The following is a 23,537-nucleotide window of genomic DNA, read 5'->3' on the forward strand; positions in this document are numbered from 1 at the left end:
CCCGAAGATAGGACTGTTCTATTAAAAGAGGATGAAACGTCAGACAAACCCCAAGTTAGGACTGTTCTATTAAAAGGGGGTGGGGGGAAAGAACTGTATTTTTCAAAGATGTCCACGTCATGAAAAATAAAGAACGGCTGTGGCAACATTTCAGATTAGAGACGAAAGACCCATGTGTGCAATATCTGACCCTACACTGGAGGAAACATATGATAAAGGATATTATTGGGTCAAATGACAAAGTTGGAATATTAACTACTATATCAGTGTTAAATTTACTGAAGTTGATAATAATGGTACTGTGGTTACATAAGAGAATATACTTATTTTTTAGGAAATACACACTGAAGTATTCAGGGGTAAGGGGCCATGATAACTAACTTTCCAATGATTCAGGGGGGAAAAAAAAGTGTGTATGTGAGAGAGAGAAAGTGCTCAAAAGATAAACCAATGGGTCAATCTGGGTAGAGTACACAGGTGTTCTTTGTGCTATTGTTATTCTTGCAACTTTTCTGTTTGAGATTATTTCCAAATAAAGCTTTTAAAAACTGAAAATTAGCCCCCAGCCTGTAGAAATGTGTGTGCGTAAAGTTGGGGTCATGGCTGAGTTTGGCAAAGAAGGAACACTGCGGGAGGGCAGTGCGCAGACCATCCTATGGGGAAGATGCCCCACAACGGGTTTGGAGGGCTGGTGGAGCCACTGACCAACCGCCTACCCTCCGCTTCCGAGGTCAGCCCTGGAGCTGGTCCCACCAACAAATAGGCTTGCGGCAGAAAAGTTCCATAAAAAGGGATTTATTGCCAAACTTCAAGAAAGGCGCTTCATAAGCAGAAGACATGGAATGCCATCCTCCTCGAGACGCAGGCAAGGCGGCACCAGCGTAATCCCCATCCTCTTCCCCCTCCCTTGAAAGCTGGCTTCCCCCTTGGGGCCCAGGCTGCCAAGGCATGGGAGCCCCATAGGAACCAACGGCATTAGGCCACTGAGGTGGCCCCAGAGATGATCGCTCAGCCTGGTCACGCTTATCAGAAGAAGAAAAGGAGGCTCTAGTCCCTGGAAGCAGGTGACTTGGTTAAAGCCCCAGACAGCCCCGGCTGCTGGTGGCAGAAAGCCGTTCCCCAAAGGAAGATAGGGGGCCATGTGACAGTGAGTATCTGATGACATTCTTGCTCTCATACTGGACACATGGAGAAACAGGCAGACTGTGGCATGGGAGCCCAGTGTGTCCAAGGAGTGTGGTTTGGGGAGGCCCATGAGGGCTCAAGAGCTATGACATGGCTGCTTACGCCACCCCTGCCCGATACAGGCCACGGATCCCTGGCTATTACCCTCCAGAACGAAGCAGAAGTACAGTAAGGCAGGCAGTGACCTGCGCTGGCAGGCCTGTGGGCACGACTGGTGGCTGGATGCGGGGAAGTGGGCAGAAAGACCAGAGCATGAAGCTGTGACCCTCCCTCTCCTCTCTTTCAGTAAACAAAAGTGCAAATGCAGAAACCCACTGAGCAGCTCCTGCCAGGAACGTCTCCCATTCCCACAGGCCTCAGGGAGGGTGGCTGTGGCCTTCCGGTTCTCTGCACCTACAAGCTCTGCCCTCAGTGCAGCTCCTGCAGCAGGATGGAGACTGGACGTGCTCCCAGAGCCAGGGATGATGGAGGGCGGAGGGGCGGCACCCTAGGGAGAGGTCCAGGCTGCAGGCACAGGCCACTGAAGGACCAGGAGAAGTTTCCTTCCACTAGGAAGTTCAGGAGGAGCAGTCCATCTGGGGCCTGAGCCAGAGGGGTGCAGGGAAGAGGGGAGAGGGAAGTGGTTTCAGGCCCCGACGTACCCCTCAGCATTAGAGGAAATGACTGGGATATTGGACCTGTTTGAGTTGAGGCGGAACCACAGAGACCCAGATATAAATCCCATCTGGGGAGGCACAGAAGTTGGGGTGGCTTCTCTTCTGAAAGTTGATTTATAATGAGTTACATGTAAGAGTTTCTGAGGTTGACATCAGGGCCATTCTGGGGTTCACCGCTATAGGAATGTGCAAGGCTGGACACAAGCTGGTCGCGAGGCAGGGAGACTCTTCGAGTCCCTCCTCCACCCTGGGGTCCTCTGGTCAGAGCTCACCAGAGGGGAAGGCTGCAGAATAGCACAGGCCCAGAGAGGGGACACATAGCGAATGGCTTTCTCACACAGATGCCTCCCACCTGCCTTCAGAGGCCCTCGCTAAGTTCCAGGTCTTACTCAACTGAGGTATGAACCTACAGCCTGGACCCAGGGTCTCAGCAGCTACTCGGAATATGTGGGTGGGAGGGCTGGTTAGGGCTTGAAGCTGCCTTTGCCAGGAGGCTCTCTGCCTAGGGCTATCTGGACGCGGAGGTGCGGGAAGCTCAGCTGTGCTCTATTCAGAAGTCAGGAATGTAAACTACTGGGGCTGAGAAGCAGAGATTACACGACCCCCAAAGCCCCCCAGGGCTGTGCTAAAGCCCGGGGGCATTTCAGAACAACCATGAAAGCACAGAGGTCCTGAGTGTGTGCTCCCAGCCCAAGTCAGAGCCCAGAGGCCAGGCCAGATAGCCAGACAGTGGCCCTGGGTGGCACCCGGCACCACTGGCCAGGGCAGGAAGGATACCAGGAGTTTCTGCAGGTCCTGGCCAAACCCTGCCATGCCCGATGGCCCTTCAACACAGACTGAGCAGAATAACATTTCTCAGCAGGGCTTTGATAGACTAGGCTGGCCAAGGGGACAGTGCCCTGGCCTGGCAGGCCCTAGGGTGCACTTCTCCTATAGAGAGTCACCAGCTCCTTCCGCTTCTCCCGTGGCCCAGGTGCTTCCTGGCTCAGCTCTCCCAGATCTCGGATTTCCTGCAGGACCTGGGTGGCCTGTCTCAGCTGCTCCACGGCCTGGCTGAGCAAGGTCTCAGCACTTACAGGGGCCGGCTCACTGCCCAGCACCTTGTTCAACAGTTTCTCTGTCTGTGCTGAGGCCACCTTCACCTCCAGCTGGGCCCGGTACAGCCGTGCCCCAGGCTGCCGTGGACACTGGGAGCCATCCCCAAGCAGGTCCCCCACGGAGGAGCAGCGGGGATGAAACTGAGGTGGCTGGTCCCAGGGTGGCAGTGCTGTGGACGCTGTTGCATTCTTTGGGGGATCCCCTGGGGTACCTGCAGCCTGGGATAACTTGACAGGCTCAGGACTGTCATCCACGCCATTCACTGAGACTTGAGCTGTGCCTGAGGCGGAGGTCTCTGGGGCCCCAGGACTCTGGGCTGGCCTCAAAGGCTCCATCACATTCATGGAGGCTCTCAGTTTCTCTGACAAGATCTTGGGTGGGGGTGTAGGGGGTTTCCCCCCTTCCTTGGGCGTAGCCTCAGAAGTCTCAGAAGAGAGTGTCTGCAGTGGTTCTGCATTCTCAGTGTCAGGAAGCTCCCCGGGGCTGGGGTTCTCCCAGCTCACCTTCAGTTTGTCAGGCAAGACCTTGTTGGGGGGCTGTTCGAAGCCACTATCCTTCCCCACCAGGGTCTCTGAGTCCTCTTGGCTCTCAGGGTGGCCCTCAGAGTTTGCTGAGACGGGGGTTGGGGCGCTCTTGCCCACAGGGGTTTCCACTCCGTCACTGAGGCTGGTCATCTCAGGCGCTGGGGAAGGCTTGGTAGGAGGCACGGGGGGCCGGAGTATCTCCCTGGGCTGGGCTGCACTGACATCATTGCTGGGGGGAAACACTGGCGGCCCATTGTCCAGAACGTCCAGGTCCAGGCGCAAAAGTCCATCAGAAGCTGCGTTGGCTACCTGGTGGGAAGCAGCATATGGGCGTCATCTTGGGTGACTGGCCTTTGGGTCTGATGTGCCCATCCGTAAGAGTACTAAGGCCCTCCCATCCAGGCTGCTCGGGTCCCTCGCACCCACTCTCCATGCCCTCTGATGGATCCTCTCCTCTCCCTCAGTCCTGTAGGATTCCCTGACTGGAATCACAGGCCAGGAAGTCAGACCCAGGGGGACCACTCGGTGCCCCAGCCCTGCTTCTTCCAGCCAGTGAAAGGGGCTGCTCTTTTTAATGCAATTATACTGACCTGGGCAGCAGGGGACATGATTCCAGCCCTGTTTCTGACCCCTTCCTGGCAGAGTGTCCCTTCTCTGCAACCACCCACCAAGGGTTCCCATAGCCAGTAGGCGACAGAACCAGGACTTACCAGGACTCTAGAGTTGTCTTTCGCGCACTCCCTTCTGCTTCCCCTCCCCAGAAACCTCTGACGGCTCTGCCAGCCCCACACCCAGTCCTCCAGCCCAGATCTCTCCAGGCCTTGCCTGGCCAGCTGCTCAGCAGTGCCCACTCTCCTCACACCGTCAGATGTGGCCCAAGACCACAGCTGACTGCCAGAGGGGAACAGCTGCACCAAGCAGACAGCTGACACCGACCTGGGATGCTTCGGGGACCCAAAGGGACACCCAGCAGCCACACGCTCATGGGGACCTGCCCCGGGAGCCTCGGAGGCCGTGGAGCAAGGCTGGGCAGTAAGTCTCTCCCCAGGTCCCTCAGGGGATGGGGGTCCTGGCTGGGACCCTCACTCCCTTTTACATGCGCACCGGCCATCTGGCTGACACACATGCTCAATCAGTCAAGAGTCCCTCCCTGAATTCTTCTCAAAGGATCTCCCCTCAAAGCCTGGCCCTCCTCCAATACCTCCTAGACCTCCTACCTCAGGCCTTCTTTTTCTCTCTGGATATTACAGTCCGCTCCCTCTACAGGCTCTTTTTCTTCAGCTGACAGACAAGAACAGTCTGCTTCGCCTCAAAACAAACTCTCCAATTACCTTGGTCCCTTCCCTTCTCTGCCTCCCCCCCCCATGGTTCTCTCACCCCTGCGCCCTCGGCTCTCTACCCCATGACAGCCCTAAGCTGAGTCTTCTGAGAAAATATGCTTTCAACGTCACCACTTACCTTTTCCTCAGTCCTGCCCTTGTGACTTGTGGCTGCCAACCCAGTTGATGACCCCCAGGTCCTGTGCCCTTCTCTCCCTAGATGTGCCACCCACCTCTCTGGCCTCATTTGCTGAGGTTCTTTCCTGGCCTCCAAGACCCCTCCCCCCACCATCTACCCCCATCAGCAACACTAGTCTGAAAAGGGGCTCCTCCCTTACTCCTCCCCTTGCCCACACCTTCTCCCAAATTCCCTGTGCCCAGGGCCTCTATTTGCTTGGGGGGACCTCTGACAACCCTCCCTCTCGGTCTAGTCCATCTGCCACAGCCCCATATTCAATCACAAGTCCAGGTGACTCTTGCTTCCCAGTCTCTTTCCCACTGGCCCCTCCCTTTTCAACTCCTGTGGGAACCTGGAGGCCCTACTGCTCCCTCTTCTTCTTGGTCCCCTGCCTTTCCCTCCCTCAACCCAACCCACCCTATCCTGTGCGTCAAATAACCTCTGGAACACACCCTCCCATCCATCCTGTCCCCAGTTCCAGCATTCAAGCCCTCCTAACTCTCCTCCCAACGTCACCTTCCCGGCAGACCTCCCAGCACACCTTACACTCTCCTGCCTCATGCTCAGCTCACAGCATTCCCTCACCGGGCATCTCCCTCATATCCCACCTGCCAGCTGAAACACTTCCCATCCTTCAAGGGTCAGCTCAAGTGCCAGTGGGTCCTCTGTGGTCCCTTTGCTCCAGCCTCCCAGAGCCCTTAGACACAGCTCTGCTTGAAGCTGGTCTTTACTCCAGCTGGAAACTGAGCCCTGAGAGGCAGGGAGTAGCCTCAGGGTTTCCGTTTCCCTCCGGCACCAGCTCTGGCTAAGGCCAGCGTGTGGATTCAATAAGCACAGCAGGCACAGGCATCTACACCCTGAGCACATCTGACACACGTGCCTCCACACACAGATTCCCACCTGCCACTCAGGAAGCCCTAGGTCCAAGAATCCTCTGGAAAAAGGGGGATCCGAGCCTGGCTGCCATCCTAAGGAGCTGGGGTCACCAGCTCAACTGGCCTCCTACCTGGCCAAGCTGAGGCAAAGTAGTCTTACCTCCTTCAGGTGGACTCTTGTAGGTGGCCGGCGCCGCTGGCCCCCACGCACCCGGTCCCGTGTCACATGCTCCAGGGCACAGCTCTTGTCTACCTTTACCTGGGAAGGAGAAGGAACCAGGTCAGTCCCCACCAAGCCTTGGGAAGAGGAGGAAATGCTCAGGCATTAACTCAAAGTCAGGGTCTGCACCCGCAGGGTCAAGCGCCCCGTTGCTGCCTCTCTCTGAAGCATCTCTCCATGACTGGACCTCTGCTCTTCATCCTGTCTCTGCACTGCCTTTACCATCTCTTTGTAGTCTGAGGCTCTCCCTCTTTGCGTCAGTCTTCCTGGCATAATATGGGTTATCAGCGGTTGCCCCTCAGCCTACTACAAATACATAAGCAGCCCCGAGGCTGCTTTTGGGCTTAGCTGGGGGAGAGGAAGAAGACACCCCATGATCCCCGGGTACCTACTTCCAGAACTGGCCTTGCCCTGGCCCCAGTCACTCTCCCAGGACCCTTGGGGATAGGCCCGGAAAGAGCAGGGCCTCCGCCCCTTTGGGTCGGGGTATTTGGAGGGCAGCATCTCCTCTCTGAGGGTAAGGAAAGGGGGTAGTAGTCGTCCAGGAAGCCACAGAGTGAAGTTCACATGGAAAATCCAGACTCTGAAGCCTGGAGCAGCCTGTCCCTGTAATGAGGGTGGGGCTAAGACCCTCAATCTCCAGGTCAGGCTGAGCATTCAGGCCCGGCTGGGGGTCCAGCTGTCTCTGTTCCTCAGGCAGGAGCTGATGCTGATCTGCCGAGACTGCGCTCAGGCCCAGCCCACGCTCCAGCCGTGGCTTCCAACACCCACCGTATGTCCCACAAAACGGGGACACTTTCCCCAGCTAGTGAAGGGCTGAACGTGACATAGTCACATAAGACACGACATAGGAGCCATGGCTTCCAGTAAGGGGCCTTGAGAAGATTCATTCCACTCAGGTCTCAGACTTCTACAATCCAAGGGTCACCCCATCTGGCCCTCAGATGCATTTTAGCCCAAAGAGCTACAAATCCATGATGTCCAAGACAATCCTCCTGAGGAGATCTGGCCCCAGGGGACACCGTTGCCTGCCACAGCCTGGTCATGGCCACTGCTGCCACCATCACCACTATAGGGGGCTGGGTGGCCACTGCAGACAGATGGGAGGCCCAGGGCTAGAGACAGTCTGGCCTGGACTTCATGGCCAAACTGAAAAATGAGCTTTCTGGCTCTCAACTCACCCCCTAGATCCCTCTGTCCTGGGCCCACCTGCTGTTGCCAGCTGAGGTTGGCAAGGATACACGGCTGCAGCCAGTTAAATTCTGCCACACCACTTACCCATGTTTTCATTTAGAACAAGTCACTGAATTTCCTTACACCTCAGTGCTTCATCTGTAAAGCGGGAACACTACCGCCTATGTTGAGGGGTGTTGTGAGGATTAAACGAGGTAACAACAGCAGATGCCCCAGTGCTTGTAGCAGAGACATAAGCAAGCGGCTGTCTGGGATGCGGTGAGGCAGCGTCCTCTCTGGGTTCACAACAGGGTGGGGAAGGGGACACAGAGCCCTGCCCAGGACTGCATCGCACCTCGTCAAAAGCCTTGTTCTTGCCTCGGTTGATCCCTTCATTGAGGGCTTTGATCCAGGATTCCTTCTCCTCCCCGCTGGGTGCTTGGAATTTGATGTCGCTGACCTGCGGGGGGCATGGGTGGGGTGGATGGCAGATGTTTAACCAGGCTCACATGGAGGGTCTTAAGGAAGCTTCCCACCCCAGATTTCAAAGTTGGCCCTGGCCCAGATGGCCAGGAGCAAACCAAAATGACTCCTACAAGAGGTCTGACACCAGGCTTCAGGGCAAAGGAGAGGACAGACCCAGCAGTGAATGGGCTCTTTCCCTACATGCAGCCACCAGAGACTTGGATTCGAATTGACCTTGCCCTGTGGAAAGATCCTAGATCTGGTCTCACTCCATATGACTGCCCCCCCAGGCCAGCTGCCTGACCTCTGGGCTCTAGTTTTCTCTGTAAAGTAGTAGTAGCCCCAGTCTCCTAGGACTGGGGTGATGAAGGAGACAAGCATGAGGGGTGTCCCACTGGTGAAGGCCCACTGGAACCAGGGACACCTTCAACTCTCCAGTGGGCCCCACACCTAGCCCTTGCCCCAAGTGAAAAAGTCGCAGGGTCTCCTTGAATCATAGATTATAAGAGAGAAAGGGCATTGGGGGTCAATTCCAACCCCTCATCACACAGATGAGGAAACACAGGCTCACCAGATGGGATGGAATTTGGCCAAGGCAGCCTAAAGTAATCCTATGACTCCTGACTCCACACCCCACCCCACCCCACCCCACAGATCCCTTCCTTTTTCAGGCAGGAGCTCCAAGATACTATGTGAGAATCAGAGGGCAGCTCCAAGGGCCCCTCCCTGCCAGGCCCCACGGTCAGACAGGAAAGAGTGGAAGGCGCGAGGCCATGTAAACCGAGAGGCTGCCTTGCACCGTGGTCACAGCAATAGGGCCTCTGAGCTGGACAGACCACCACCTACAGCTGGCTGACCTTGAGCCTCAGTTTCCTCATCTAAAAGAGAAAAACATCACCATGACCTGCCTCGTGGAGCTGTGAAGATCACTGATGTATCTAAAGTGTTGAATTGAGCTGGACACAGAGTGAGTGCTCAGTAGTAGGAATTATCACCATGGCCCTCCTTCTAGACAAAACAGCCCATTTTCTCATCTGGAAAAAGGGATAACACGGCCTACCATAAAGAAATGCTGAGGGAATTCAACCTGACTAAAGCCAGAGCCCGGCACATAGTAGGGATACAGTAAATATTTCCTGAATGAATGAGCCAATAAATGAATGAACTGGCCCAAGTTTCCTTCCCTTTCCCTGTTTTTTGGGCCACTGCCCACTCTCCGACCTCAAGATGCCCCAGTTCTTTGTCGGGCGGGTCGCCAGCCTGCCCATCCCCCACCCTGGTGTTAGATAGCACCTTCCCTCTCGCCACTCTCTGAGTTATGTAACACCACAGTCCGCCTGGCCCCCTCAGCATCCTTGTTATATAACTTCCTCCTGGCTGCCTCCTGCCTCTCCCCATACAGGGCCCTGGGTCCCACCCACCTCTCCATGCCAGGCACAGCCAAATGCTCATTTGCATGACCAGGGTAAATTCGATCCTGGCAGCAGATCTGCAGTTAAGTCAGAAACCCCAGGGCACCTTGGCAACTGCCTCTCAGCCCAGCCATCAGGGCTGCTAGGGGCTCAGGGAGGGACGGCATTGCATCCGGGCTCTGCAAGGGCCCACCCAACCCTGTGATGGGGCTGAGAAACATGGAGCAGGGCCAGCCCCTCTGAGCTCAGTGGCTGCTCCTGCTCACAGGCTTGGAGTTGGTGGAGACCCTGCCTGGTGCAGGACTTAGCATCCCTGAAAGCTTGCAAGGTGCACTTGAACCCAGCAACATATACAGCAAGAACAGGGCAGACGAAGAGCACTGGCCTAGGAGCCAAGATGATGGAGTTCTAGTCCTACCAACCCGCAGTGGCCCCTGCACTATCCGGGGCCTAACGGACAAGAACAGACCACTGGACCCAACCGAAACTGCAGCCTTCCCCATTGGCCAGCCCACCTGAGGCAGGCTGGGGGGAGGGTGTCGGCCAAAGGGCTCCCTTAGGAGAAAGAATACAAGGTTAAATGGGACCCAGCCCCACCGTCAGGAACCATGATCCTGACGGAATGAGCCCACATCGCACAGGGCGATCAGAACAGGGCCTATCTGAGCACCAACAAGTTGCTCCTCCTGCTCCAACACTACCTGTGTGCTGAAGAGCCACAGGCTGCACAGGTCCCTTCCCCGAGCCTTTCCCAGAAGCCCCAGGGGCACAGGCCCTGTGAGGACTTTAGGAGTTAACAGGACTGGCCACAGAATAGGCCCATATGGCCTGAGAAAGGGGAGAAGACAAAATGGCAGAGAGGAAAAAAGTGGGAGGGGGAAGGGAGGCAGGAAAGAGGAAAGGGCCAAGCTGGCTGAGACCAGCAGGACAGCAAGGCCCAGCAGAGGCCACCCTGCTTCCTGGCAGCGTCTGCCTGTGACCTCACGGCAGGGGCGTGGGGATGGGGAGGCAGGGGGGAGAGGGGCATGCAAGACACTGGAGTCTTTGTTTATTTGATTAGAAGGAAAAAACAGGCGGCTTCAGGACTAGACAGCAGGGTCATGTGACCTTCTGGCCAGCGGGCAGCCTCACTGAGGATGGGGAACACCCAGGGCGATAGGAAAGGAGGGTGAGAGGATGAGGGGGACGTGGTTCTCTGGGAGGTCCCCCATCTGCCTCTGGAGAGCCCCCACTCTGTTTGAGCTCCTGGGGTGTCGAGGGTCAGGGGACTCTTGAACTGGAATCAGGGTATGCTGTCCTCCCATTAACCTGCAGCCCCACCAATTGTTCCATGGCCGTGTCCCCAACTGGTCATCCTGTTCCCAGAGTCACCAGAGCCAACCTGAACTCTTGGCAGAATTGGGGTGTTGGTTGAAGCAGCTGAGAATGTATGTGCACAAACAGGCCTCTCGGAATGTAATGTCCCACCCTGCCCTGTGCCCAGCCTAACCCACCTAGCCCACCACCAGCTGACCTCAGAGCTGCGGAACGGAGGTGGCCTCCAGAACAGCACTGGCAGAGGACAGAGAAGCAAGGTCCCCTCCGCCTCATATCCACATAAGCTCACTAAGAGACACACAAAGACCCAGACTGACCATGGCCAGGTAAACACGCACCTACACAGAGGTACACACACACACACACACACACACACACAGGCACAAACCTTCATACCTAACGAACCCTGCATGTCTCAAACATACACACACAACCATAGCACCAATTAGAGAGGAAGCAGGCCTCCCGGATAGCATAGGGGCTCTTGGGCCTAAAAGACTAAAACGTGGTTCTCCTCTTCCCCAAAGAGCCCTAAGTAGCACATGTCAAGTGCAACCTGGGCCCAGCCCCATGAACCCTCATGACACTATAAACCTGCCCCCACCCAGAGCTCACCCCCAATCCCAGGGTCGGAACCCCTTAGTTGCTTCTTTGGCCCGACCCAGCACAGAGCAGGACAAAGAGTTAGTGAGTAAAGCAGCGTGGTCTCCTCCAGGGCTCAGAGCCACAGAAGACTGGGCTCCTGGCCCTAAACGCTGGGGAAGAAACATAATGGCCTTCAGCAGGCCCACATCAGACCTGCCCCAACTCCCCGCCTCTGTGACTCAGCCCCATTCTGAGAGGCTCCACATGACGTGCAGAGGTTGGGCGAGGCCTGACCCAGCTGCAGATGGGTGCTAGTTGGCGAGAAGTGCTGCACATACCAGCCTCGGATCTGACTCCCTCCTGATATCTGTGAAACTATGCCATGTGTCCACGCCCACCGGGACCCCCTGCCAGACATACGTGGTACAAACCATGAACTTCATCCACATACAGCATGTCCCGGGAAAGAACTTCTTGGGCAAGAGAACTTCTCCAGCAACAGTTAAGAAAGGAAAGTGCAAGGCGAGGAAAGCTGGGGGGGCTGTGCATCCCCAAGCACGGAGGGTAGAGGGGTGGCCACCCAGGAAAGCATGGGATGAAGGAGAGGTCACACCTTCCCCTCTGGCCCAGAGGACATCACAGTGTCAGAGGCCTGGTGAGATGAAGGCCTCATCCCCAGCTTTCCTGCTTCAGCCCTGGGCCTCCTGTGTCCAGGGTGTGAGAGGCCAAGGGCCTCACCTCCCAAAGGCTACTTTCCAACTACAGCTTGGGAAGAGCCGCGTTTCGGTCTTTTAGGCCCTTTCAGCCCAGGGCCTGGAAGGGGAGAGGGGAGCAGAGCTCGCAGCAGAGCCCTACGTGCATCTCCTATCAACCAGGGACTGGAGGGACTCCATGACAAAGTGAGCAAAAGGTCCAACCTGTGGTGGCCCCGGGTTTGAGCCTCAGACACTCCACCGAGCATGCTCAGGCTGCATCCAGGAGCCCAGCCTGTCTTAGAGAGCCTCCTGGGGTGATCTTCCCAAGCGGACCCCAGCCCGGAGGAAGGTCAGGCCATGGCAGGTAAAGCCCTACCTTGTTCCCTGGGGATCGAAGCAGGATAAAGCGGTGTTTCCGCTTAAGGAGGGCACGAAGGTCCTGGCACTTCTCGTAGCTGCCCAACTCCACTGTCTCCACACACTTCTGCTCATCCTGGGAAGAGAGACACAGGGGACATGAAGTGGTAAGAACCAGATGCACCCAGACCTTCAAACACCCTGGCCCCGCTTCACACCCTGATCCCACTCAGCAAGGGCATCACTTGGTCAGGAGAGACCTCAGGCTGCCAATCAATCACCAAGATGCAGTATTTAGACTATAGCAAATCCACACTCACAGGAGGGACACCCTCAAGCCTCACCGTGCACTTGAGAAATGGGACTCACAGCCCGAAAGTGGGAAACACGGCTTACTCAAATATGCCTAAGGCCAAAGGAAGAAACAAGGGAAGCCAGAGAGGCTTAAAAATGGATGCCTGGGGGTCCATGCATGCCCCGAGGCCGGGCGGAGATTTGTGGAAGAGGTAACCTGGAAGAGGGAGCAAGCTGAGAAATGAAAAGGCTTTCCAGGCAGAACCACAGAGGGAAGTGTGAATAGGGCACATTTGGGCTACATGCCCTGCCTTCACCACACAAATCCTGAGTTGACTTCTCCTCTGGCATCTTCCTCCGCTGACCCTTAGCTTGGAGTGAGATGCCACCCTGCGTGGCCAGTACAACAGAAAGGGCAAGGGTTCCTTTAAGAGTGCCTCCTTCCCCCAGGCTATCTTCTTGGACAGTTGTCGGCCTCTTCTAAACCACCTCTGGACACTGGCTGGGCTGCCTTCCCGCCCGCCAGCCCTGGCACCTGAGTGTTTTCTGCATTTGGACTTTACCCGCCAGGTGCCTGTCCAGCAAGCTGTCTGGGACAAGCTCCTCCTCCCTCACTGGTGGTCAGTTGGTTCCTCTTCCAGGAAGACCCGGCTGGAACAACTTCCTGGATGTGACACAGTCTCACCCTGGAGACTCTAGGGAAGTAGAAGCAGGCCCTGGGTCGGGGCTGGGGGAGAGGGGGACACTGGCCAACAAGTGAAGGAAACTCTTGTTGTTGTGCGTCACGCAGACAGCCAGGAAAAGCACCCACCCAGGGACAGCCTCAGTGCCCTGCCGTTGTAGGTGGGATATCTGGGAGGCAGTGATTCAATTATTTGCAAAGGAAATGCCCCAATTTCCCTCTATGATGATCCACATATACTGTTGGCCCTCCGTATCTGAGGGTTCCGCATACACAAAGTCAACTAACCTTGAATCAAAAATGTTTGGAAAAAGAAAACTTTACGTTGTTAGGCCTGTGATGGTTACTTCTGTACTGAACATGTATAAACATTTCTTTAGTGTCATGATTCCCTAAACAATACAGTATAACAATTATTTACATAGCATTCACATTGTATTAGATATAATAAGTAAGCTAGAGATCAAGTACAAGGAGGATGAGTATAGGTTATATGCGAATTCTGTGCCATTTTCTATATGGGACTTAAGCACCAGTGGACTTTGGTATCCATGGGGGTCCTGGAAACAATCTCCTGTGGATACTGAGGGACAACCCTACTAAGAAACGCTGACACTCAGCAAGCATTTTTACATCCCAGATTCTCCAGAGCCTCTTAACCACCTTAAAAGCCAGTATTTGCCTCACTCTACAGAGGAAGAGAATGAAGCCTGGAGGTAAAGTGACTTGCCCGAGGGACACAAACCCCAATATGCGGGGCAGGGCCAAACTCAAACCCATACCCTCTGACTCACAGTCCAGAGCTCTTCCCAGCACAGCTCACTCCTCCCAGCCAGAGGCAGAGGTTCGGTCAGGGCCTTAGCAGCAGGTTGCTCTGTACCAGTGGCGGTCCTCCAAGTGAGGTACCTGGTGCAGCAGCCAAAGCATCACCTGAGAACTTGTTAGCAATGCAAACTCTCAGGCTCCATCCCTGCTGAATCATAATCTTAGGGGAATGGGCCTGGCAACTGGAATTTTAACAGCCTCCAGGTGACTCTGATGTATACAAAAGTTTGAGAACCTCTGTTCTACACCAGAGGGTCTCAACCATGGTGGCACATGGGACCTTTAAAAACCCCAATGCTCAGGCAACATCCCAAATTTATCAGGATCCCCGGAGGCGTGGAGCCCAGACATCAGTGTTTTTCAAAGCAGATGGCTGTACAGCTAAGGGGGATAACCACTGATTGGCCCTCTCTTTAGCCCCTCAGGGAAAGGGGAATTGATGGCCAGGGTGGCCTGAGCTTTCCCATCCAGATTCAGTCAGGTGTCTTTCCTGTTTTTGCCTCCACACATCTCCTTCCAATCCCTAGTCTCCAATCCCTTCCAGGTTCTTCCACTCAGCACAAGGGACAGTAAAATCCATCTGGTCCAGGAAGCCCCACTGCCCACGCCTGTGAGCCTGAGCCTTGCTGCTCCCTCCCTCCTTTGAGGTCCCGCATGCACAAAGTCCCTGCCAGGTACAGGCACTGGACTAGGTGCTAGGGACACCTTGCCATGGTGAAAAACAGTCCCAACTCCCTGCTGGACCATCTCTCTCTACCCTGGGCTGCATGTGTCTGCTCTCCATTCTGTTTCGCCTACAGTGCCCTACAAGGGGCAGCCCTCAAGAGGGACATATATACCGGTAGGACCAGTTTGCTGGACTGAATGTCTGACCCAGAGTGAGACCCCAGGAAGTTCCCTCCTATTGGGCATCCAGAGGAAGAAAGCCACCTGAGGAAGGATCCACAGTTGGAGAGAGCACAGCTCACCTGCCCCATGTACACAGGCCTCCCACAACTGGACAACCACTGGCCAAAACAGAAAGTCAGTCCATCTCCACCACCCAGCTCCCTACGTCTGCCTGACCTGGGTCTCCTCTCCACCCAGAATGCTGAATCATCTGGCCCTTCTGCAGCTCAGAAAAATGGATAAAACAGCAGGCACTGGGTGGGGGCAGCATTTTTGGAACGTCAGCCTCACTGAAAGCAAAGAAACAGCCAAAAGTTATTTGCACTTGCCTAGTTCCTTACATCAAGAAAGAGGAATTGAACTAATAAGCATTTCCCAATTCCTACTCCTGGGCCAAGCTCCTCAGCCCTGAGGGCTAAGTTTTTGAAACTACATTGAGGTTTTTAATAGTGATTTTTTGTTTTAAAGTGTGATTTAGATTTTTCATGTTTAGGGGACATGAAATCCTTCCTGCCTGCTTCCCAGCTGTGGCCAGATGTGGAAAGGTGGCCCAGGACAAGTCTAACAGCGCCCGACAGGCTGAGAGCTGGGGCCTGTCACTCAGCTAACTCAGGCAGCTGGGACTGGAGGAAGCTGAAACAACGCCCTTTATTTATAAAAATATCCCCCTGCTGTCACCACAGCACGTCCTCATTTGGTGACAGCGATGGTACAGAACATCTGGAGGGCTGTCTGCACAACTCATCTTCTTGCCCTGCTTCAGCTGCTTCTCTGACACCCCAACTCCATGAACTGGGGCCTGAGGTAGGACAATCAAGGTGCTTCTCAGGGGCAGCGCCTTTAAACATGTACATGTGGGGTCCCCATCTTTCTTGGCCTGGCACAACTAAGAATTTGCCAAGATACCCTGAGGCATGCTGAGAGAGGGTGGTGGGGAACCGGCAGGAAGTCCCTCTTTGGCAGCCAGGCCAGTTCTCCCCCATGTGGTCCACCTGTCAAAGGCAGACAGTGAGAGCCCGTCTTCTGAGAGCCTCAACCCCAGGACACAAACATCCTTTACAGTAAAAGCCACTTTTCCTCCTCAGGTCTTCCCCCAGAGCTTTGTCGACTCTTACTTAACACACGATGTTAGCATCCTTGATTGCCCAAGTTCCAAGCCTGATGAAATGAGAAGGGACACCAGTCTGCAGTGGGAAGATGAGAGGGCTGAGAGGTACAAGGACAGCAGCAGTGGCAACTGGCAGCTTGATGTTAAAGGAGAAAGAAAAGCTGAAAAGTGCGGCGTGGCTGTACAAAACCGTCTGACAATAAGTGACTCCGAGCCACCAAGGAAAGACTCAGTTTAGGCCAGTGAGTTCTGCTGAAGAAAGTAGAGCATATTCAACATATTTTAGAGGACTCCCACCAAAAATTAGTTTTAGAGTTTACTTGCTGGCATCGATGCGTGGAAAGAGCACTGGATTTGGTTCTAGACCTGGTGCCTTCACTCACTGAGATGCTGAATAGTCATCTGGCCATCCTGGGCCTTAGGGTCCATCTCTGTACAACGTGACATGAAAACCACCCTCATAGGACTGTCGTAAGTGTCATCTGAGAGGTATGTAAGAGCTCCAAACACGTGTGAGCGATAAGTATTATTTGTACTATCACTGCTAAATGGAGCAAGCTTAGTTTTTCTGGAACACTCACATAAGTGGAACCTAGCCTGGGACAGGGAGGTGCAGTGTAGGTGTACAGTTGAGGAGCTACACACATCCCTACGCACACTTCAAAGAGCCCCTCATCCAGGAGCCCTAGACTTGCACCTGGAGGTATCGTGCCCATGCTGCAGAGACCCAGAGAAGATCAGACACTGGCCCAAGGTTGCACAGCATGGCAAAGGTGGACACGTCTTCCAGCCCCAGTTCTGGGATCCTCCTGAGGGCTTAGGCTGCCCTCACTTTGCCCCCTGCCCCACACCCCCAACCTCAGGGCCAGGCAGGTCCTCACCTCATTCTCGTAGACCAGCAGCTGGGCCTGGCAGAGCAGCAGATAGCGGTCTTTCCAGAGCCCCAGGAAGCCCCCGCTGCTCTTCTTGATCCAACCAGCCTTGTCCGCCATCCGTGCGCCCCGAGGCTTCTCGCCTCCCTCCTTCATACCCTGTAAGATAGCACCAGGACATGCCATGAGGGTTGCCCCCACGGGACCACAGTCCACAGGCCACACTAGGGATGCGTCCCTCTGCTGGGTATATACTGATATCATCCCATGTGAACTTCCCCACAACTCCCAAGGCAGATATTCTTATCCAGTATTAGAAATAATAAGAGCAGGGGGAGGCCAGTTAGCTCAGTTGGTTAGAGTGCGGTGCTCTTAACAACTCGTGGGCCACTGTGAGCTGCGCCCTCCACAACTAGATTGAAACAACTACTTGACTTGGAGCTGATGGGTCCTGGAAAAACACACTTAAATAAATAAAAGTTTAAAAACAAAAAATAAATAAAAAATAAACTTTGTATCCTGATATGATTTAAAAAAAGAAAAGAAATAATAAGAGCAGCAACAATAATAACAGCAGCAGCTACTCTGTATTGAGCCACCGTGTTGTTTTTCACACGTTGCCTCATTTAACCCATACAGCTGCCCGCTGAGGCAGTGGCATCGTTATCCACATGTCGCAGCACACTGAACCTCGGAGAGGGATGACTTGCCAGGGGCACACAGCTGGAGGGCCAGAGCCAGAATTCAAACTGGGTCTTTGACCCCTAGTTCTTCCTGCTCCATCATCAGCCTCCCATGCCAACAAATGTTGCACTGAGTTCCTACAATGTCACAGGTGCTGGCATAGGCAGAGAGGAATAATAATAATGGATCTCTGCCCTCCTGGAGCTGGCAATTCGGAGAAGGAGTTGCTGAACAAATAAACACCAGATACAAATGCATTTACAAGTGTGAAATGCTACGAAGGAAACAGTGAAGGGTGGGGGGTGACGGAGGACCGTGCAGGACCTGGATCAGGTAGGGTGACTCAGGAAGACCTCCCAGAGAAGACATTTAAGCAGTATCAAAAGGATGAGAGGAGGCAGGTAGGCAGAGTGGTAATCTGCCCTCCCCACACGCTTGTAAAAAACCCCCTCTGTAGCTCCTGCTTCAGCCCCCAAACAGGAGACTCCTCTGCCCTCCTCCTTCCCCCAGGCCAGGACTTTGGGGCAGCCACCCCATCTAGTGAGGGCTCCAAGAACTCTGCTTTTGAACAAAGGCTGAAATAGGGGGTCAATTCGAACCTTTCTCTAAGACATAGCAGTCACCCTGTGGGCTCCAGGCCAGCCACTGACATCTTGTGCCCCTTGATTACCTGCTTGGGTAACTGAGTGCCAGGTGAATGCCTACCAGATGGTCCCCAGCACCTAGCACTCTTCCTTTACACATAATGGGTACACAAGAAATACCCGTGAAATGAAAATTAAAATACACCAAATTTGATATCACTTTGCTGCAGTGACTGGTACCCACAGTAGTGAGTGTGAAGGGGAAGGTGGGGGGGGGGCGGTCAAGAACTTGTCAGAATCTAGAAGATGACAGAAGGAAATGAGTACTAATTTTGACTACTTTGTAATTTACATAAAGCTCAAAAAGGGACCCTAGTTAAAAGAAGCATACCTCTCCCCAGGGGATACCCTGTGGCCACAGCTGCCTTTGGATGGACAAGCCCAGGCAGATGGAAGTGTGGTTAAGTTGTTAGGGGCTGGGTAGGGCATAGCCTCCCTGCTCTCTATTATGGCAGGGCACACCTAATCTGTTCACACTGCACCCCCCACCTCTCTGAACTGCACGGTCTGGTGGTTGGGAGTCTGAGCTTTGAAGCCCAAGTCACACAGACCAAAGGCAAGTCACTTGATCTCTTTAAGCCTCAGTTTCTTCATCTGTAAAATGGAGACATTAACAAAAGTTGCAAAAATTATATAATTCCATAAGGGCAGGGATTTTTGTTTTGTTTACTGTTATATCTTCAGTGCCTAGACAGCGTCTGGCACACGGCAGGTACTCAATAAATATTTGCTGCTGAACAAAGAGACGGCACATAAAGCAGTGCCTAGGATACCCTAAAGTTAGTAAATGGTAGCTGTCATTATTGTTACTGTTGTCACGGCCATCCCCCTGATTCGCTGGGACCCTCTCTCCCTGAGCCTGGTTCAGAATTTAGAATAAGACCTTTGTGGGTTTAGCTGCTGGGCCTCAATGCCCAAGGAGCTCCTTGGAATGTGAGGTGCCCTCTCAGTTTCTCTCTATAACTTGTATATGACAAGAAAAATGGGGAAGTGCGGTGGTCCCAAATGATTTTCCCGGATGGAGGAATGAGGAAGTGGGAGACTTGCCTACAGGCCAGTTATGAGCCACCCTTGACCAGGGGAAAAGGGGGCTTCAGGGCCCTTTACAAGAAGGGGGGTGCTCTCGTATCCTATCATGCACCCAACCCCTCCTTCCTGCATCACCAGAGACGCTGTGTTCAGCCCCACAGGCTATGTGAGCCATAGGGCCCTCATCCCCTCAGTGAACCCTGCAGGGTGGCCCAAGCCCAGGGCTGGAAGAAGTGGGAAATGGGAACCCCCACCCCCACGTCACACATCACACCCCTGCATCAGCAACTACAACACTGCTGGCCACTTCCTAGGCCTGCAGACTCTCAGTCTCTCTCTCTCTCTCTTTTTTTTTTTTTTTTTTTAATTTATTGGGGTGACAATTGTTAGTAAAATTACATAGATTTCAGGTGTACAATTCTGTATTACATCATCTATAAATCCCATTGTGTGTTCACCACCCAGAGTCAGTTCTCCTTCCATCACCATATATTTGATCTCAGTCTCTCTTAAACAAGGTGGTAGGTAGGAATGGTGCAGCGTGAAGCTGCTGCCTGGGTTTCCCACCTCTGTGCTCCAAGTTCACCGCCTGTTTTTCAGGGGCCCATCCACACCCCTTTCTAAACCCCCTCCACTTGTGACCTCCCCTGCCTGCCTCACCCACTGACACGTGAAAACTTCCTGCTAGCTAGAAGCTCCCAGGGGCACAGCTAGAACCTTGTGCCTTGACCACTGTCCTCTCTGGATGTAGCAGAGAAGTGTCCAGTGATTACCATGGTTGGATTAGCTAGAGAAGCAAGTCTAGGGCCTTAGGGATGGGTGGGGCCAGGGTACGACTGAGGAGAGAAGGCATTTTTGGACACGGGGAGTGAGAAGTGAGGGGCTGAAGCCTTGAACCAAAGCCCAGGGAAGTGTCTCCGTATCAGGAATCAGCAACAGCGAGCTGAAGGGAGACCTGCTTGCCCGCCACCCTTCACCCAGCCCCTCTCCCTGCCCCTCAGACACTCTCCCACCAGGGGGCCTGGCTATGCCCCAGTAAGTTTTAATAAGTGGCCCCTCCCCTTGGCAGGGCTCACAGGGGAGGTTTTGTCCTGCTCAGCCCAGTGTCTCGGCCTCCTCTCCTCTTGTTGACCACTATTCTTCCTGTTTCTCCCTCTCCTCTCCCATCCATCCTCACTCAGGCCCTCCCTTGCCCACTGTGGGGAGCTCCTGAGGCACCCCTGGGAACCAGCCTGGCTCCTCTTTGTCTGAGATGGGAGGGTCTCTGGGTCATTCATTAAAAAGAAAAAGATGCCAGGCCACCCTGACCCTGTGCACAGAAGGGAGCAGGTAGAAAGCCATGACACAGGCTATGACAGAGATGGAGACCAGCACAAAGAAAGTTGGCACCTCACATCACGGGGCGCTTAGAATGACGATCTTTGCCCTTTGACTAACCCAGTGATTCTCTGACTGAACTCGACTAAGAAGCCACTATGTCAGAGCCCTCCGATGGGGCAATCAGAGAGAGGAAGCACAAGCTCTGCCCTGGGGGAACTTCCAGTCTGATGGGGGCAACACAGACCCCGCACAATGGAAGTCCCCGGTCTGAGGGTTAGGTGAGCATCCTCTGCTTGAGAGGGCCCCAGCCTGTGGGGAGGAACATAGCCCCCATCCGGAAGGACACCTTGGTTCTAGCTCTCTGGTGGGGAAGGGCTTGGGTTTCATTTGGGAAGCACTTGCAGAAGGCAGGGTTTTGGTAGGACGGTGAGGAGGGAAGGAGACACACACCTTGGCCCAGAGAAGAAGGAAAGGCACAGAGGGTTTCCAAGACTCTATTCTCTGAACTCCTTCACTATAGAATGAGAAAGTTTGGTCCTGAAAGAGCCGGAGATTAGCTCAAGGTCACAAAACCAGTCCTGGGATAGCACACTGCCCAGCCTCTCTCTAGATGGGAAAGGTCAACTGAGCAGCCTGGAGCCACTGGAGGCCAAGCCAGGCAAAGGCATGACTGATAGGACAGGAGGGCAGAACCCCAAGGCAGACACAAGAAAGTCTGGGTCCAGTGTTTTCAACCTTACTCCAGTGGCAACAATACCTCACATCGGTATTTGCAGTTTTCAAAGCTTCTGTACACACAGCACCACATTTCTGGATTGCCCACCTCCTTCGTTTTATAGATGGGGTAACTGAGTCCCTGAGAACACAAGTGGATAGATGCCCAGTGTCCAGACCTGCATTTCTTTACCAAACCTCAGTCTGACAGAGACTACCAACCCACTGCACAGAAGAGGTCACTGAGGCTGAGGGGACTTGGCACTAGGGTGGCTGGGCATGAGGAGGAAGCTCAAAGCTAGGGGGAGGGCTGAAAGCAGCTATGTGGGACCCCTGCCTGGGGTCATGGGAGACAGCAGGTGACTACAACCTAAGAGGGGTTTTTGAGAAACAAAGATGGGCACTAAGGCCTCAAGAAACGAAGGGAAGTGACTGGGAGAAGAAATGGGAGGAAAATAGTTAGAAAAGGGGAGGTAGGAGATAAGAGAAGGAAGTAGGCAAGATCTTAGATGGCCCAGCTATGAGCAGAGTTTCTGGCATCTGAGAATCAGTGAGTGGCAATGTCAGAAACTCAGGACCAGAGAGAGTGCAGAGCTGGGCTGGGTTAGCCACGAGACAAACCATGGGCCCAGGACGCCCCAGGAGAACTTCCCTTAATTGGGGGCCAGAGCAGATCAGGAGATGGAGTAATCCTGTCCCACATCCTCTGGGAGAAGGGGAGGGGCCACAGCCAGAGAGCCCAGCCCTCACAACAGGGGCTTGAGGTAGCGGAGGGTTGCTCCACCCCTGTCAGCAAAAAACCACAGCAAATCATAGTGACCTGACTTTGCCCCTTACTTCCACCCACTCTGACAGAAAGGGCCACAATCATACAGTCAGGACCCAGGGAAGAGGCCCTCAAGCCCTATATTATACAGAAGAGGAAACGCAGGCTGAGAGGGGAAGTGACTTATCTACTATCCCACAGAAACACAGGGCCTGGCCTGGAGGGAACCCTGACAGCCCAGCTGCCCCTGCGCAGTGGTGCCAGGAAGTAGGGAGATGGGCTCTGATGGGGACACAGGCAGCTGGGTCCACTCAAGGCTCCCCAACTGGCCAAGGTTGCCCAAGGAATGAAGGCTTCATCTTTTCTCCTTATATATCCAGGCACAGACATATCCCCTTCTCTTTGGCTGTGAGGGGCTGAAGCTGAGACCTCCTCAGAGGACTAGAAGCAAAGTCCTTTAGACTCAGCAGGCCCCTCTAATTTATTCACTCCACAGACACACGTGAAGTGTTTGCTGTGTGCTGGGATGATGGGGCTACTGGGAGAACTGAGTGTGCAAGTAAAGGACAGGAATCACAGAGTGCCTGACCCACCCCAGACCAAGAGGGCTCTGAGGGGAAGAAGGAGGCTCAAAGGGAACTGCTGGTCCAGCTGCCCAGGGCCCCCTGGGAGTTAGACCTCCCACGGGTGTAGGGAAGGCAGGGACCAGGATTAGCCCTACATGGGCCCGACTCTGGGGCAGGCCAGAGGGTAAGGGAAAGGGGACTCACAGGGACTGATACAGGGGAGAAAAAGAACAACTTCTCCAGTCCTCCAGCCACCAGCTAGGGTCACTGCCTCAGGACTCCTTGAGACAGGGGCTGGAAGGACCCACTGACTCCCCACCAACCCAACACATACAGTCTGCGCCCAGGATCAGACTTGGCTGGCACGGGGTGTCAACGGTAACCGAAGTTCAAGCCCAGCACCCCAAGCCACTTTCAGCAGAGCCTCAGTCTCCCCGTTAATCCAATGTGAACAATAACATGCCCACAGTTGATGAGAAAAACCAAAGAGATAATAAAGCAGGACCGGTCGTTGAAGTGCCGGACATGCGATCCCTACTCCCGCCCCTGCCTAGGCTCTGCCTGGGGTGGGTGGGGGGGTGATGTGCTGGCGTCCGGAGACCTGAGAGAGAGGAGCTGGCAGGAACAAGGGCCTGAGCCCAGAACCTCAACCGTCTTGAGTGGCTGGAAGACCCCAGCCCAGGCCCCCCGCCTGGCCGGCCCTCACCTCCCCCTCCATGGCGAGTCCGCTGAAGTCCGGCCGATCGGCCTCTCCGCCGCTCACCCCCGGCACCGCGCGGGCTCCGCCAGCTCCATCCACGCCCAGCCGGGCGGCGGCTCTCTGCGTTCTGTCCCGCGGCCCGCCGGCGGCCCAAGAAACTTCGGGGGGGCGGGGCCGGGGGCGGGGAGAGGTTTCCGGGGGCGGGGGGCGGGGCCTGGGGAGGGGAATAGCGGGACCTGGAGGCCCGGGTTGGGGAGGGAAACGGAGGGGCGGGGCCGGGGATGAGGGAGGAGACTGGGCGGGGCGGGCGGGGGTCGGGGTCTGGACCGAGGAAACCGAGCTGGAGGAAGAGGGAGGGACAGGGCGGAGAGAAGCTTCCCAGACTC

The 23,537-nt window shown here is 54.6% G+C and overlaps 1 protein-coding gene across 1 annotated transcript; it reads right to left on the reverse strand.

Moving 5' to 3' along the window:
* Window positions 1–779: 779 nt before the first annotated feature.
* PLEKHO2 (pleckstrin homology domain containing O2) lies at window positions 780–23,315 on the reverse strand. The gene is made up of 6 exons (XM_019748665.2): window positions 23,158–23,315; window positions 16,738–16,887; window positions 12,079–12,195; window positions 7,584–7,688; window positions 5,996–6,094; window positions 780–3,772 (listed from the first exon to the last, which is right to left on the reverse strand). The coding sequence occupies exons 1-6, from the start codon at window positions 23,167–23,169 to the stop codon at window positions 2,756–2,758; spliced, it is 1,500 nt and encodes a 499-aa protein (XP_019604224.2). The 5' UTR covers window positions 23,170–23,315; the 3' UTR covers window positions 780–2,755.
* Between the last annotated feature and the right edge of the window lie 222 nt (window positions 23,316–23,537).

This window comes from Rhinolophus sinicus, linkage group LG03, assembly GCF_036562045.2.
Source record: "Rhinolophus sinicus isolate RSC01 linkage group LG03, ASM3656204v1, whole genome shotgun sequence".
NCBI lineage: Eukaryota > Metazoa > Chordata > Mammalia > Chiroptera > Rhinolophidae > Rhinolophus > Rhinolophus sinicus.